Source organism: Pan troglodytes, chromosome 1, assembly GCF_028858775.2.
Source record: "Pan troglodytes isolate AG18354 chromosome 1, NHGRI_mPanTro3-v2.0_pri, whole genome shotgun sequence".
Classification (NCBI taxonomy): Eukaryota; Metazoa; Chordata; class Mammalia; order Primates; family Hominidae; genus Pan; species Pan troglodytes.
Genome location: NC_072398.2, coordinates 224,355,715 through 224,370,860, shown reverse-complemented (window position 1 = coordinate 224,370,860; position 15,146 = coordinate 224,355,715). Strand labels below are relative to the sequence as shown.

General features: G+C 57.1%; 1 protein-coding gene across 18 annotated transcripts in view; it reads left to right on the top strand.

Annotated features, from left to right (window-relative positions):
- CAMTA1 (calmodulin binding transcription activator 1) overlaps positions 1-15,146 on the top strand; it is a 981,226-nt gene that overhangs the window by 838,801 nt on the left and 127,279 nt on the right. For 17 of the 18 annotated variants that reach the window (XM_054662341.1, XM_024356107.2, XM_024356106.2 and 14 more), the window contains one exon: positions 12,485-12,638. In XM_054662341.1, coding sequence (XP_054518316.1) covers positions 12,485-12,638 — 154 coding nt within the window. Of the gene's footprint in view, positions 1-12,484; positions 12,639-15,146 lie in introns of those variants that run through there. The other variant, XM_054662350.2, reaches the window with a different exon arrangement.

Sequence of the window (15,146 nt, the reverse complement as noted above, 5' to 3'; positions counted from 1 at the left end):
CAATCATAGCGGTGGGGGTTATTGACACCAGAGGATCATCTGAATTGTGTGGTAGAAAGAGTGACCGGCTTAGCCGAAAGAAGACGTGATCATTTTTTAGGAATTAAGGCTCATGGGCGATGCAACAAAAAACTCGACTTGAACTGACTTTGGGGGAGGAAGAGATTTGGGGGTTGGAGTTGCTGAAAAGTCTTGAGATGTGCTGGCCTGTGTTCCACCAGTTGCATCGAGGCTTTGTGTCTTCTCCCCTCAGCCCTGCTCCTCACACCAGCTCCCTTCTCCTTCTCCATGTGCTGGCAAGAGATGGCTTCCAGGAGCACTAGATTTCATTCTCCCAGGTTCGAGTCCAGCAGGAAAGAACACCCCTGCCTCCAAGTGGCTCCAGCCAAAGCCTAGTGATTAGCACTGATTGGCTCTGGTGGAGCCATGGGTCTCTCTCTGAGCCAATCAATGTGGCCCAAAGAATGCGGCTTGCCCAGCCTGAGTGACAAGCTTCACCCCTGGACTGAGTTGGAGAGGTGGCTGGATTGCTAAAGAAAACTTGGAAACTCTTATCAAAAGAGCTAGTGCACCAGAGTTGTGTCCAGCTCAGCCTCCCATGAGCCACGTGGCCGTGAGCAGATCATGTAGCACCTCTAAGTCCAGCAGGGATGGTGGCACATGCCCAACTTCCTCCAGAGCTATGGAGGGGAGCAGATGGGCAGCAAAGGCTCCAGAGCACATCAGTCACTCTAGAGATGCCTCAATGACTGTTTGCTGCCATTGTCATCTGATGGGCTTGATTCACTGCCTAATGGGGCACAGTTCTGAGCAGGCACACCAGCTCTGGGAGCAGAAGTGGGGCGCACGTGCTTGGAGAGGATGGAAGAGACAGGGGAGGGCAGCAGGCCTGGCTTCCAGCCATCCGGGAGGACATGGCCAGTCTAGGCTGCAGGCAGGACCTCTTTGAGGCTGGTGAGGAGGCCATGTGGCTATGGATTTAGCTCCTGGGAGGGACAGGAGGTCAGAGGTATGGTGACTGCAGCCCTCCGAGACCTGATTGCCCAGCATCTGTGCTGTTCCACCCTCTGTCTCTGCTGGGCCAGGGCTGCATGCTCTGAGGAGGACCTTTTCCCTACAGGAGTTGCCTGTGCCCCCGCGAAAGGCCCATGGCTTCTTGTCCCAGGGGTGGTCGGAGCAACTCTTGCAGCATTGCTAATAAATCAAAAATTAGTTCAAGGTGAGAGCAGGAGACAAACAGGACAGGACACCAACCAACAATCTCATCCAAGCTCAGGCTCTGCCAACTGCAGGACGCCAGCAGCCTGCATCCCTGACAGGTCCCTGGCAAGAGAGAGAAGGACGGTTGGACGCTGAACAGTCCAGCTGACACTCGCAGCCCCGGATTCCACCCTGGTGGGGGCACCGGCCATCATGGTGTCTCCTAGATTTTGCGGTCCCAAAGAGAGATGGCCCCCAGCATCCCGATCTCTTGCACAACTCCTTATGGATCAGCCATCCGGGAACTAATGTCACCCATTTTAGAAAAAGCTCTTTCTATTTTTCAGCCCATGTCGCCTTGGAATCATGAGTCCCATACGTTGACTGCCAGCTGTGTAGTTTGATTGTGCTCAAATTACCTCCCTGAGCTCCGAGTGGGGGAACCCGTATTCTTAGCGTTCATGGATCTAGAGTTAGAAGCAACTTTCACCTCTTCTCCCCTTTCTGAAGACTAGAATCACATTTCCTCTCCACTGTTATCTTTCTGGACCGGAAAGCCCTTATCTTCATTTTCCTGGAGCTGCCTGCCCCTCCTCGGTTGGTGCTCCCTCACCCCTGCACTCCCTAGTTCAGACCCAGCTCTGCGGCAAGGACGCCTCGGCCATTCTGTCTCCAGTTCCCAGGTCCTGCCCTCCTCTCCAGGCTGGGCCCTTTCTGGTCCCTGCAACAACTGTGGACCAGTGGCTTCTGTGGATCCTGGGAGGTCCTCTCTCGGGGGGCCTGGCAATGGCAGCTCGGGCTGCCAGCCTCCGTTGCCAATTTGCTTTACTCATCCTGAGCCTCTCACCCCGCACGTCACTGCCCTGGGATACATCTGTAGCTCCCATACCCTCTGACACTGGCTCTTTTTCGTTACTCATTAAAATTTAGTGTCATCTGCAAACGTGGAGATTTTATCGGACATGTTTTCCCCCAGGTCATTTATAATGATTTTAAATAAGGCCAGCCCGGGCCCCCACGCACACGTGCTGTTGGGCAGCCAGGTCTTGCTGCACAATGAAAAGTCCTCCCCTCCCGGGCAGCGCCCCTCCAGGATGGCTTGACCCCCCTCTCAGCCTTTGGGTGGGACTGTTTCAGAGGCCTCTGGAAAGTGCAGGCAGACGGGACCCTCTGTCCCCTCTTGAGGTACATGCATCTTTATCTGCTCAGCGAGGGTGGAGAACTCCCTTCATCCAGCATTCTCTGGGTGTCTAGGATGTGCCCAGGATTGTGCCAGGCATGATCTCCCACCATAAATGTGTTTTTCCTACACTACCTTTGGGCTAAAGGAGGCAGGGCAAGCCAGCCCCTGAGCCGGCATGGTTCCCGGAACCCCGCACCAGGTGGAAATTGTTTAACTATATTCCCATGACTGGAAAATTCTGGTAATTGTGTAATAACAACAGCAGCAGCACTCAGCAATTACCCAGGGTTTTTCATCTTCAGACCACTTTACCCACATTAACTAATTAAGTCTCCCAGCCTCCCTCCAAAGCAGGGAAGGGCTGCCGGCCTGACTCCCGCTGGCGCACAGGCTTGCGTAATGAGGGCAGCCATGGGAAGGTGCTGCAGGGCCCCCAAGGGCAGCCTACCTCTGCCCTCGCTTGTAGGCCCTCTGAAGCCCTTGCCAGCCATCGCTCAGAATCCTCCAGCCCTCCTGAGCACTGACAAGGAAGTGGGGAGGTGTTCTGTGTGCCTGCCACACTCGGCCGCAGTGGGGGATCCCTGGGCCCAGCACAGATTGCAGGACCAAGCCCCCAGGAGAGCACAGTTGACTACTGACCCTGCCTATTACTGGGGCACCAGGGCCCCTCTTTCAGTTCCTACTCCCTCCCTTCTCTCTGTTTTTGCTTATCCTTTAATAGCTGCCAACTTTGGGGACCTAGATCTGTACCCCAGTTACCGGGTGCTCAGCTCCAGGGTCCCTGAAGGCTGTTCCCCACTCCCCTGCACACCCCACAGAGGGTGTTCTAACTACTGTGGGCCCTTGATGTGGAGACAGGGACATCTGCAGCCTCGGTCCTGCCCTGAGGAGCTTACAGACCAGCCAGGAGCCTTCCAGCCACATCCTTGGTCCTCCCAGCTCCCCACACCTCACATGACCCAACCGGGCTCCCTGGACCTACTTTTGCTCTGGCATAGACATGAACTGGGCTGCTGCCACCCGGGGCACTGAGGCTGAGTGCATAGCCCTCCCATGAAACATCCAGTGAGCCCCACAGAGCCCTGGGGCAGTGGTCTGGAGGTGTGAGATCATGACTTCAAGCAGGGCTGGCACCCAGAGACTCAGCCCTCAAAGGCACTCTCCTTTCTGTAAACAGGGATAGCAATACCACTTGCACCTGTGGGTTGTAGAACTTGAATGTGGAGCCCGAGACACAGCTGACACTCAGAAAGCGAACTGTGAAAACAGAAATGCCCACTGGGAGGTATGTGCTGTGGGTCCAGGCATGCTCCCACCCCTGAGTGGCCGTGGAATGCCACAGTACTATGCATTGGAGCCATCAGAGGCAGGGAAGAGAGACCCAAGGAGACGGCAGCCTGCAGGGGCCGGCAGATCCTGGGAGACCTGAGCAGCAGGCGCCCGCGTGCCCTGGCCCTTCTCAGGGAGCATCCTTCTTGTGCTTCCGTCCATCCTCCAGGCCTCTCTGATCCTCCCCCTGCCTCCTGGCTACCCTCAGTGGGTGACAGTGGGGATAGAACCCAAGCCTGCCAAGGCCTTCATGATCAGCCTCCTTTCTAGTGGAACCATCGTCCCACCTCACACTGCTACCCAGAGCAGAGAGGACAGGGGCCCAGCTACCTGGGGCAGCCAGAAGGTGGACGAGAGGATTTTGCTCAGTCCTGCAGCCTAGTGACACCACAGCCCTGTGCCACCCAGTGTCGCCCTCTATCCCTTCCCTAATAAACCCCGCCCTTCTCCCTCCCAGCCTTGCACACCCGTTTCACAGGCTCCTACCCTCGTTGTTCATTAAGCATCCAGGTGCAGGGAAGGCTGAGCCTCTGATGATGAGGCTTATGGGACATTCGGAATATGTATAAATGGTGCTAATATGACAAATGCAAAGATCGAAGGAGCTTGTGACGCAGGCAATGCTGCTTCCTCGCCCGTCTCCCTCCTATCCGGCTGGCGGCAGGCAGGCCCGCCCCCCGCGCCCCCAGCGGCAAGTGGGGAGGTGTGTGGCACTATTACATGCTATTATGACTTTCTGGGTAATGTATACATTTTCACTATCACACGGCCTCTCTCCTTCATTTTTCATGAGAACTGGCACGAGATTAATGACTGAGCCCCAGAAGAAACGGAACGCCATGCCACTCTGATTTATTGACCACTTAGCGTTGATGAAGCTGCAAACAAGAGTCAAACAGATGTTGCAGCTGCATTTTTCTTTATCAAAACCAACAGCTTTTTGCATTTTTAACCACTTCTTGCATCACCACCCTGCTTACTCCACAGAAAGGGGTCCTGGCTCCAGGCCTCCTCCTCCTCAGCGGAGATGGAGGAGCCGAGGCCAGGGCAGTGGGACCCTGCTGCCCGACACCCATTGGCCCAGGATCCACCCCTGGAAGCGGCCAGGAAAAGGATGTGAGATCCCCAAGGCTCTTGCTGTGGGTGACTTGAGTCCCCTCCGTGGGTCTCTGGGGAAGAGCTCACTGCTGCATCCTCAACCAACTCCAAGGGCTGATTGCACACGCCCAGGCGTGGGCTCAGCATGCGGGAGGTGCAGAGCTCAGCTCCCCTCTGCAGCCTGGAGCACCTCCCCCACCTCCACCTCATGCCCATTTACTAGGCAGTGTCAATGGCCTTACACATGAGCGCTGCTGGGGGCCAGGCCCGTCCTGAGCCCTCTGCCTGCCTCACCGCCTACTGGCAAGGTTCAGGCTAGCACTAAAGGGCCTGCTTAACACAGAGCAGGCATTCTCTGCAGAATGTTCTTAGCCTCTCCTGTGCTTTTGGAGGAAAGGCCCTCAGCTTGTCCCCTGTCCTCTCTTTGTCCCTGCAGTTTGGGTGAAAGGTGCCATCTAGAAAAGGTTCTCAAAGAGATTGACTCTACCTCAGGCTCCCGGGAGATGCCCTTCCACCACCTTCAGCCTGAGAGTCCTGTGCCTGGCAGGGCCCTGGGAGTCTGGAACTGGGGAGGTCAGCAGCTCCAAATGCATTTCCAGGAGGCACAGCTGGGTTAAGGGACAAGCTGAACTTCCCTCAGAGAGGAAGAGCTGCAGAGGGGCAGAGAGCTCGTGGACCCCCCCAGATGCCACCCCTCCTGGGCCCCTTCTGGGGGAGTGGACCCCCTCCTCTTCCAGCCCATGCCTGGGATGGACACCGACTCCTTCCCCGCACCCTAGTCTCTGTCTGTCCCTCTAGAAGACATGCCTGGGGGTTCTCCAGGATTGGTCCTGAGACACTGAGTCTCCGGAGAGGAGACAGCCACCCCTGCACCAGCTCCCCCAGCCAAGGCCAGGTGCCCCCTAGCAGGCTTGTTGGCCCGTGTGCTGGAGCAGCTTGGCGGCACCCCGCTATGCCCCCGGTTTTCAGTAAGTAGGATGGAGCCCCTGCCATGTGGCTGCCCCGCAGACAGAGTCCCAGCCATCCGGAGCTCACATTGTGGCCAGGAAAACAGGCCAAACCCGAGTAGTAATTGAGCGGAAACTGAGAGATTAGTGCTGCAAAGACAGCGAGGCGGGAGCCAGGCAGGGTGGGCACTGTTGTCAACGGGGTTGCTGAATGAGGTTTCCACAAGAAAGTGACCTGGGACCAATGTGGCATGGAGCGTGGCAGCCAGAGACCACAGCCCAGGGAGAGAAGCGGCAGATCTGGGGAATGGGGTGGCGGGAGCCAGGTGCATGAGGCAGGCAGCGGCCAGCAAGAAGCACAGGTGGCCCGGCCTGGAACCGTGGCAGGAGTGTGGGCCTGATCTCAGTGCCAAGGAGCCGTCCGGAACAGCCCGACCACGCCTGCTGCTGTTTGAAGGATGGGTTGGGGAAGGGAAGAGCAGACGTGAGGACACCCGGGAGGAGGGCACACTCCCACATGCGCAGGAGAGCAGGTGGAGGATCAGACTTGGTCGTTGCAGGCAGGGGGTAAATGGGAGGATTAGGCTTCCTGGGGTGGGAGAAATGGCAGAACTGGGTGATCGACTGGCCGTTGAGGGAGAGGGAGGGAAAATGAGAGGATGACTCCTGGGTTCCAGACCTGGGCAGCTGTGGGAAGCCTGGAGGGGCCAAGGGTGCTGAGCAGGAGGTCGGGAGGCGAGGTCGGCCATGGGAAGTCATGGGGATTTTGAGGCCTTCGAGGGGTGCGGTCAACAGGCAGGTAGGCAAGAGAGGAGAGGTGGGCTGGAGAGGGAAATCTGGGTGTCCTGGGAATCTGGTGGGTGTGAGGTCAGGACACTGGATGAGGCCACTAAGGAGGGAGAGAGGGAAAGAGGGAGAAAGAGAGCGAGAGAGAGGGAGGCCAGAGCCCCAGGCTGGACGCTGGTGGAGGAAGGGCCTCTGTACACAGCAAGAGGAGAGCTGGGACAGGCTGGGGCTGCCGGAGGAGGAAGGGGGCTCTAAGCAGCAGAAGTGCCCGCTGGAGGCTTAACTCTGCTCACCCTCTCAGGAAGCACGTCAGAGCTTTTTTCTGTCTGGGTTTGGTTTTGGTGGTGGTCGGTGGTGGTAGAGCGGGGCCTCTGTCTGTCCTGACGACATTCCAGCTGTTCCGAGGCCTGACCCTGCTCCCTGCAGCAGCCCCAGTGAGAAAGAGGCGCAGCTTCCATGCTTATGGGTGAGGAGCCTGAGGCACCAAGAGGGAGGAGGGATCCCCTCGTCCACGGCTCTTCCAGAAGGCTGTGGAACTTCTCTGAGACTTTTACTTATCCTTGGCTTCCTCTACCACCACCACAGTCACAGACCATGCCACGGGGCTCTCTCTCCCCAGCCTTTGGCACTGACCAGGCCTCCAGGAAAGCAAGGGCTCATCTCCAAAGGTCACGATCACTTTGGGGGGGTGACCCCAGCATCTCTCATGAAAACTCCATAGCCCAGGGAGGGGCTTCTCCACAAGCTCTTCTTCCCTCCCTGAACCCACAGGGCCTGACAGGGTGGTGAACCCCACGGAAACATCAGGGCAGCCTGGGCAAGACAAAGGCAGCTTCACTCCACAACTGTCCAGAATCAAGGATCCGGGCCGGGCGTGGTGGCTCACGCCTGTAATCCCAGCACTTTGGAAGGCCGAGGCAGGCAGATCACGAGATCGGGGCACCGAGACTATCCTGGCTAACACGGTGAAACCCCGTCTCTACTAAAAAATACAAAACAATTAGTGGGGCACTGTGGCGGGCGCCTGTACTCCCAGCTACTCCAGAGGCTGAGGCAGGAGAATGGCGTGAACCCGGGAGGCGGAGGTTGCAGTGAGCCGAGATCGCGCCACTGCACTCCAGCCTGGGGGACAGAGCAAGACTCCGTCTCAAAAAAAAAAAAAAAAAAAAAATACAGGGCCCTGGCGGGGTCTGTCCCCTGCCGTGACTCTCAGATCCAGGCCCAACCCGGGCATTCCTGCAGGCCGCCCTGCTGAGCTGGTCCACCTGAGCCCATCTCGCCACCAGCAAAGCAGCTCAGCAAGGACTCTGACACCGTTATGAGCACTCCATGAAACTGATACATTAGGACTCCAAGCTAATATATTTTTCTGCCAAAAACACCCAATAAAATGTACAACTAATGAATAAAATTGCAACATTGCCAAGAAGCGATGTGTGCCCCAAATTTCCAAAATACCTCCATCAGCCCATGTCTGAAAACCAGCCCCACGCCAGGAAATCGTTACTACTCAACTCTGGGCATTCCAGGTGCAAGAGCTCCAGGCCCTGGGATGGAAACCAGGAAGCTGCCTGCTCCTGCATCTCCTGAGCCTCCACTTGGTCTCCTGGAACTGCCAGGGGCTGGGACACTCTGCTAATTGTATCAAAACAAGGGAGAAAGGCAAGGCCCAGCATGGAGGCTCCCGGGAAGGGACCCCCCACCCCCAGTGTTGGGCAGGTGCCCTGAGTTGAAAGGGGTAGATCTGGATGCTACAATCCTTACATTTGTAGTTACTGAAGTGGGATCCACTGACCACTGGATCTGTGAGCCCTTGAACTGAAGTGTTGATATGCCTTGGGGTATGTTGGAGGATGGGGTGGGTATCCACTGCCTGCATCAGGCTCTCAAAGAGATCTCATACCCAGAAAAGATGAAGAACCAGCCTTGCATTGTATCTTACCTTCCTAGCAACAACCTGTGTTTAGAAAGGCTTCCCGGCCGGGTGCAGTGGCTCATGCCTGTAATCCCAGCACTTTTAGGAGGCCAAGGTGGGTGGATCACCTGAGGTCAGGAGTTCAAGACCAGCCTGGCCAACGTGGTGAAACCCCATCTCTACTAAAAATTAGCCGGGCATGGTGGCAGATGCCTGTAATCCCAGCTGCTCGGGAGGCTGAGGCAGGAGAATTGCTTGAACTCAGGAGGCAGAGGTTGCAGTGAGCCGAGATCACGCCATTGCACTCCAGCCTGGGCAACAAGAGTGAAACTCCATCTCAAAAAAAAAAGGAAGGCTTCCCTGCCCTTTGTGGACCCAGAAAACTGAAGCCAGATGTCAAGAGAACACAGGTCTAGGGAGGGCACAAGCAGGAGGTCAGAATTCAGCCTAATTTGATTCTACAAACCTGAAATAAGCACCGGTGATTGTTGGACTGTCATAGCTGCAGGGCATTGTCCCTGAGGTTGAGGAAATAAAGTTGATGTTCAGACAATTAAAACACAAAGCCAAATGCCACCCTACTATGGTAGAGGCAGAGAGGGAATCAGGGAAGGCTTCCTGGAAGAGGAAGGGATCCTGGCATCTGACCTCAAAGAATAGGTGGAGGCTGGTTATGCAGATGGAGGCTGAGGCCTGCAGGCAGAGCTTCCTGAGATAGCAGCTTTTGGGGTGCTCTCATGCAGGAACTCCACGGTTTGGGTTCATGGTGAGAGAGGGCCTTTGCCCCACAAGACCCTGCCTGCCTGCCCGCCACCTTGGCCTCCACGGGTCCCAGGCTGGCCCAGGCTGTGCTCAGCGCGACTGTGGGGCAGGATGCGGCAGTCCTTTCCTCTCCCAGGTGTCTGGCATCTCCGCTCCCTCCTGCAGGGCCGGGCTTCTGCTCCAGGGGCCAGGATCAGAGGCAGCCCTGGGCGGCCTGCTGGCCCCTGCAGTCCTTTGATCTTTACTCATCTTGCTCAGCAGCTGGCATTGCTGCCTGGCCGTGCCCAGGCACAGGCAGGAGCCCTCAGCCCAGACGCGGTCCCTGGGAGGCCAGTATGTTGGTCTGTAGGAAGAACAGGGGGCAAGGACACAGTGAATCACCCCGTCTCTCTGCCGTTACCCCCTCCATGCAAAGGGCATAGCAGATCTACCCGACCCACCTCTTGGGCATACTGCAAGAATGAAGTGAAATGGAGATGAGACAGTACTTAGGCCAAGCAAAAAGAGAGGCCAGCAGATGTCCTGGCAGGACCCGAACCTGGAGTCAGAGCCCCAGCTTCCAGCTCAGGCTGTGCCCTGCTGGCACACAGCTTTGGGCAATCACAACTTCTTAGTGCTACAGGCACCTCTCTATAGACAGAGGGCACCCTGCCCTGCCCTACCCTGCCCAGCCCGCTTCCTTGGCTAGCAGGGGCACCGAATAAGATAATGGCTGGAAAGTGCTTTGAAAAGAATAAAGTGCTGCGCTTATGTCAGGGATTATCGTGATTATTAAGGAGCATGATTACCGCAATCCAGAAAAGCCGCCATTAAGGAGAAGGCTCCTGTTCGTGTTGATTGAGTTTCCTGGTTAACTGAGCGTTGGCAGGAAAAAAATCTGTTTAATTATGCCAGTCTCCTTTCTTACATTGGTCATGGTGTGGTCTTGAGTCTTTATTTATTCATGGATTGATTGATTCATATATTCATGTATGACTCTTTCCCTGACAACATTCAAAAAAGCAGTTGCAGACCCAGCTCTCTCCTGCCTGGGGTCCTGCCTGTCCCAGGACTCATGGTTGAGTCTCAGTCTATCAGCTGGGGAAAGCAGAGGGGAAAGCAGCTTTCCTCTATCAGGAGGAAAAGCACAGGACGAGGCCTCCCACGTGGCTTTTTCCATTGTTCCCTGCAGCGTCTGATATCCTGCCATGTTTCCTTAGGAGAATGCAAGAAAAAAATGGTTCAGGCCAGGCGCAGTGGCTCACACCGGTAATCCCAGCAGTTTGGGAGGCCGAGGAAGGCAGATCACCTGAGGTCGGGAGTTCGAGACCAGCCTGACCAATATGGTGAAACCCCGTCTCTACCAAAAATACAAAAATTAGCCGGGCTGTGGTGGCGTGCACGTGTAATCCCAGCTACTCAGGAGGCTGAGGCGGGAGAATTGCTTGAACCTGGGAGGTGGAGGTTGCAGTGAGCCGATATTACGCCACTGCACTCCAGCCTAGGTGACACAGCAAGACCCTGTCTAAAGGAAAAAAAAAAGGTTCAAGAAATACCCTCTGATTGAGATGGGAGGGTTTAGCTAGGCTTTTCTGGCTTATCCAGATGCATCTAGAAAGTGACAGGATTGGTTTTTCTTTAACAAACTTGTCAGTATTGTCGTGGCCAGATAAGCAGCGCTGCCTTCTGGGGGGACCATGAGAAAGCCACCGAAGGCCCCATGCTCATCCCAGGGACACTGCTGCCTTGCAAAGGCCCCTGGGCATGTCCTATCCGAGCTTGGGGGGCAGAAAGCGACAGAGGACATCCTTAATAAGATGTGATGAGAAGGGGCTGACTGTTAAATGGAACTGATTTGAGACAAACTGGGCCTTTTTTTTTTGAGACAGAGTCTCGCTCTTGTTGCCCAGGCTGGAGTGCAGGGGTGCGATCTCGGCTCACTGCAAGCTCTGCCTCCCAGATTCACGCCATTCTCCTGCCTCAGCCTCCCAAGTCGCTGGGACTACAGGCGCCCGCCACCATGCCCAGCTAATTTTTTTGTATTTTTAGTAGAGATGGGGTTTCACCGTGTTAGCCAGGATGGTCTCGATCTTCTGACCTCGTGATCCGCCTGCCTCAGCCTGCCAAAGTCCTGGGATTACAGGCATAAGCCACCACGCCCGGCCCAAACTGGTCCTTTTAGGTCTTCAGCCTGAGAGATCTTTCCCAGAATACCTGTGGGCAGCTGGTGCCCAGAAGTTTGGGAAACTCCGCCCCAGAAACCAACAAGAAAGAGTGGACGAGCTGGATGGGGTGACAGAAGAGCTCTTCCAGGGAGGAGTTTCCAGAGATTCTGGGCACCAACTGCCCCCTGGGTATTGCTTAGATGGAAAGTGCCAGCTGGGTGCGGTGGCTCACGCCTGTCATCGCAGCAGTTTGGGAGGCTGAGGCGGGCAGATTGCTTGAACCCAGGAGTTCAAGACCAGCCTGGCCAATATAGTGAGACCCCATCTCTACAAAAAATACAAAAATTAGCCAGGCATGGTGGTGTGTGCCTGTAGCCCCAGCCTCAGGAGGCTGAAGTGGGAGGATCACTTGAGCTCAGGATGCAGAGGTTGCAGTGAACTGAGATCACGCCACTGCACTCCAACCTGGATGATGGAGTGAGACTCTGTCTAAAGAAAAAAAAAAAAGTGCTTCATTGCAGGGCTGTTTGTCAGGGGAGAAGACCACGGCTGAAGGCAGAGGGGCTCCAGCCCTCAGCAGGAGGAGCCTTAAGCTCTGGGAGCTCCTTTTCCCCTTGGGGAGAAGCGAGTGACCATGCCTGTGTTGGGGGCATCCCGCAAGCTGTGAGGGGGCAACGTGTGTTGGGCGTGAAGGAGGGAGAGGGCAGTGGCTGTGGTGTGAGGTCAGGGATGTTGGGCTGGAGGGAATTTGACCTCATGCCCGTGGTTCCCAGTTACACACATATCAGCTTATGTGTAGGTCAGAGTTTCTCAACCAGGGTTGATCTTGCCCCCTAGGGGACACTGGGCAATGTCTGAAGACTTCTCCAGGGGTCACAGCCGGAGGGGGAGGGGCCTAATGACATCTAGTGGGTAGAGGCCAGCGAGTCTGCTAATATCCCACATGCGCCGGACAGCCCCCACCACAGAACCATCTGGCTGCAACCGTCAGCAGTGTGAGGTCAAGAGAGCCCGGTGTCTGGGGCCTCAGTCTCTGCCTGCACCTGCGGGGTTGGGAGCGGCCCTGACCCTGGTGGGCTCCATGCCACCCTCATGCTGCCAGTCTCTGCTCTCCCCACAGAACCCCGACATCGTCCTGGTGCACTACCTGAACGTGCCGGCCATCGAGGACTGCGGCAAGCCTTGCGGCCCCATCCTCTGCTCCATCAACACCGACAAGAAGGAGTGGGCGAAATGGACGAAAGAAGAGCTCATCGGGCAGCTGAAACCCATGTGTGAGTGGCCTTGGCCGGCCTGGCGCCCACACGCTGGGAACCAGGCTGGCATCAACCAGGCGGGGCCAGGAAGGTCCTCTGTGGCCTTGGGGATGCGGGTCCGGAGCCCCATCTTGCTGGAATGACAGTGGCACCGTGAGCTTAGCTTTTGCCTCACCTTCACTTGGCCCCTTGTAAGCTCCCTATACAACAGCCAGGGCACAAAATGCCAGGCCCACGTGACAGACAAAAAGAGTGAGGTTTGGAGACACAGAGCATGTAGAGGAAGAAGCAGGCCAAGAGTGGGCCAGGACCGGGTCTCCGGGGCCACAGACAGGAGTGGAGGCCGGCTGGGGAGGGAAAGTATGGAACAGGGGAGGGGTGGCGGGAGCGGACCCTGCCTCCTGCCTTGCCCATCCACGTGGGATCTGGGCTTAGCCACCACCTCCTGGACTCAGGGCCCGCCTCGGCTCCCAGGCTGGGTGGCAAATAGATGATGGTAATTGAGCTGGATTTCATTTTGTCAGCAAAGTGGTACTTTCTGAAGCATCTGTCAGGTGCAAATCACAGAATGCAAAACACCGAGTGAGGCAGGGAAGCTGGGGCTGCTCCGTACTTTGTTGCCGTGGCCACAGCTCCCGGCAGCCGCTGGCGGCTCTCAGTGGCTTCTCCTGCCCCCTGTTCAGTGGGGCTCGGGAAAAACAAACATGGGTCTGGGGCTTTCTTGACCCAAGAAGAGCATGGGGGCTGTTTAGTGGTGGACACGTAGCCCACGGGGTTCAGGGACATTGATGGCCAGGGCTCAGGGCAAGGACCTGCCATCAGCAGGGCCTGAGGGGGTGGGTCAGTGGCTCACTCAGAAGCAGAACTGTCCCTGGAGCTGGGCTGGAGGGAGGAAGCAGCTGTTGGTCACCATATACAGCGGGGGGACTGAAATATTCTTTCTGGGGCTGGGAGGAAAGGTGAGGGTCCCGTGCCTGGGAGGGCCCAGGCCAAGGCTACGGGCACCTGCGGTGATGCTAATCCTAAGAGTCCCCTGGGTGCTCGGATTTAGGGATCTGCTCCCAGCCTCAAGGTTGGGGATGAGGGTCAGAAGGGACAGAGGGGTCTGTGTGACAAGGGAGGCCCCCCAGTGGGTGACAGCCCTGCCCGCCAAGGGCAGGACCACAAGACTGAGCTTCCTCACGTGTCGTCCTTTGAGCCAAGTACCCCGTGGGGAGGTTTGGACCAGGCTGGCCTCAGTGCTTCTGCCTGGAACCTCGAGGCAGGCAGCCCAGGGACCTCCTGAGCTCAGGCCACACCCAGTGGCAACCTTCTTAACTGCAGCCCTGACCACATCCCTCTCTGCTTAAAACCACTCAATGCCCATTCAATGCACGCTCAATGCGCAAGCTCCTGAGCACAGCCTGCAGCCCCCCCACCCCCAGCCCCTGGCCTCTGCAGGACTCTGCGCCCTTTCCACCTGCTGTAGTCCCCACTCCCCAGAGCCCGCTGCCTCTCCACCTGCCCCTCTCCCTGGCTCTGCCTGCTCACCCCACCTTTCCCTCAGCTCTCAGCCTCTCCACAGGCCCTCCCACCACCCAGCTGGGCCTTCACACCCCTGTGCCCTGGCCTCCTCGAGCCCCCACGGGGGAGATGTCAGCTTCCCGTGCTTCATCAGGAGGGGCCTCGTGAGCCTCTTCAAAATGCTGCCAAGCACCAGGAAGCATGGGGAAATGGCACAGCTGCCCTTGGGAAGCCCTCCGGCTCTCTGCACAGTGCTGGGCGTGCACAAGGCCCTGGAAATAGCCCTGGAATGGTGGGGGGGAAGGGACCTGCCCAGGGTCCTGAGCAGAGGACAGAAGCTGCAGTGTCCTGGCTCTGGGAGCCGGGGCTGCTGAGTGGCACTTTCCCAAGGGCAGGCCAGAGGCTAGGAGTCTGGGGCACCGGTGCTGCGGGCCCTGCTGTCAGGCCCGCCTGCCTGCCTTCCTACTCAGTACCTAGGGGGCACCTCACTATGCAGGGCTGGCACCGGACACTGGGTCCTGCCTAGACCCCGCCCCAGGGGGCCTACTTTCTCTGCCGCAGAGCCTCAGCTGGGCCAGCGCTATGACTGCTGACCAGGAATGCTGGTGCCCCCTGGCCAGGGCGGTAGAAAGAGTCAGGGCTGGCAAGTCAGGAGGCAGGTGCTCATCCTGGCTTCATGGCTGCCCCTCTACGCAGCCCCAGACCAATGCCCCACCCTCTCTGCACCCCAGTACCCCTTCTATAAAGGGGTAGCAAGAATCTAGCAGCCTCTGCCCTAAGACCAGCACTTCCAGCCATCTCAGGGGGCCCGGCTCAGCTCCTCCACCCCTGCACACCATGTCCAAGGGGCTGAGGCTGCCAGCCTGTCCCATTTCTTGGGAGGTGGAGTCACTCCAGAGGGCTCAGCTTGGTCCTGCAGAAGCTGCCATGGCTGAGTGCACTCCAGGCCTGCAGGAAGTGGCCTGGAACCTCCTTTCTGGGGCTTAGTCAATGCTTTCAAAATTAGGGTCCTAAGTACTCTTG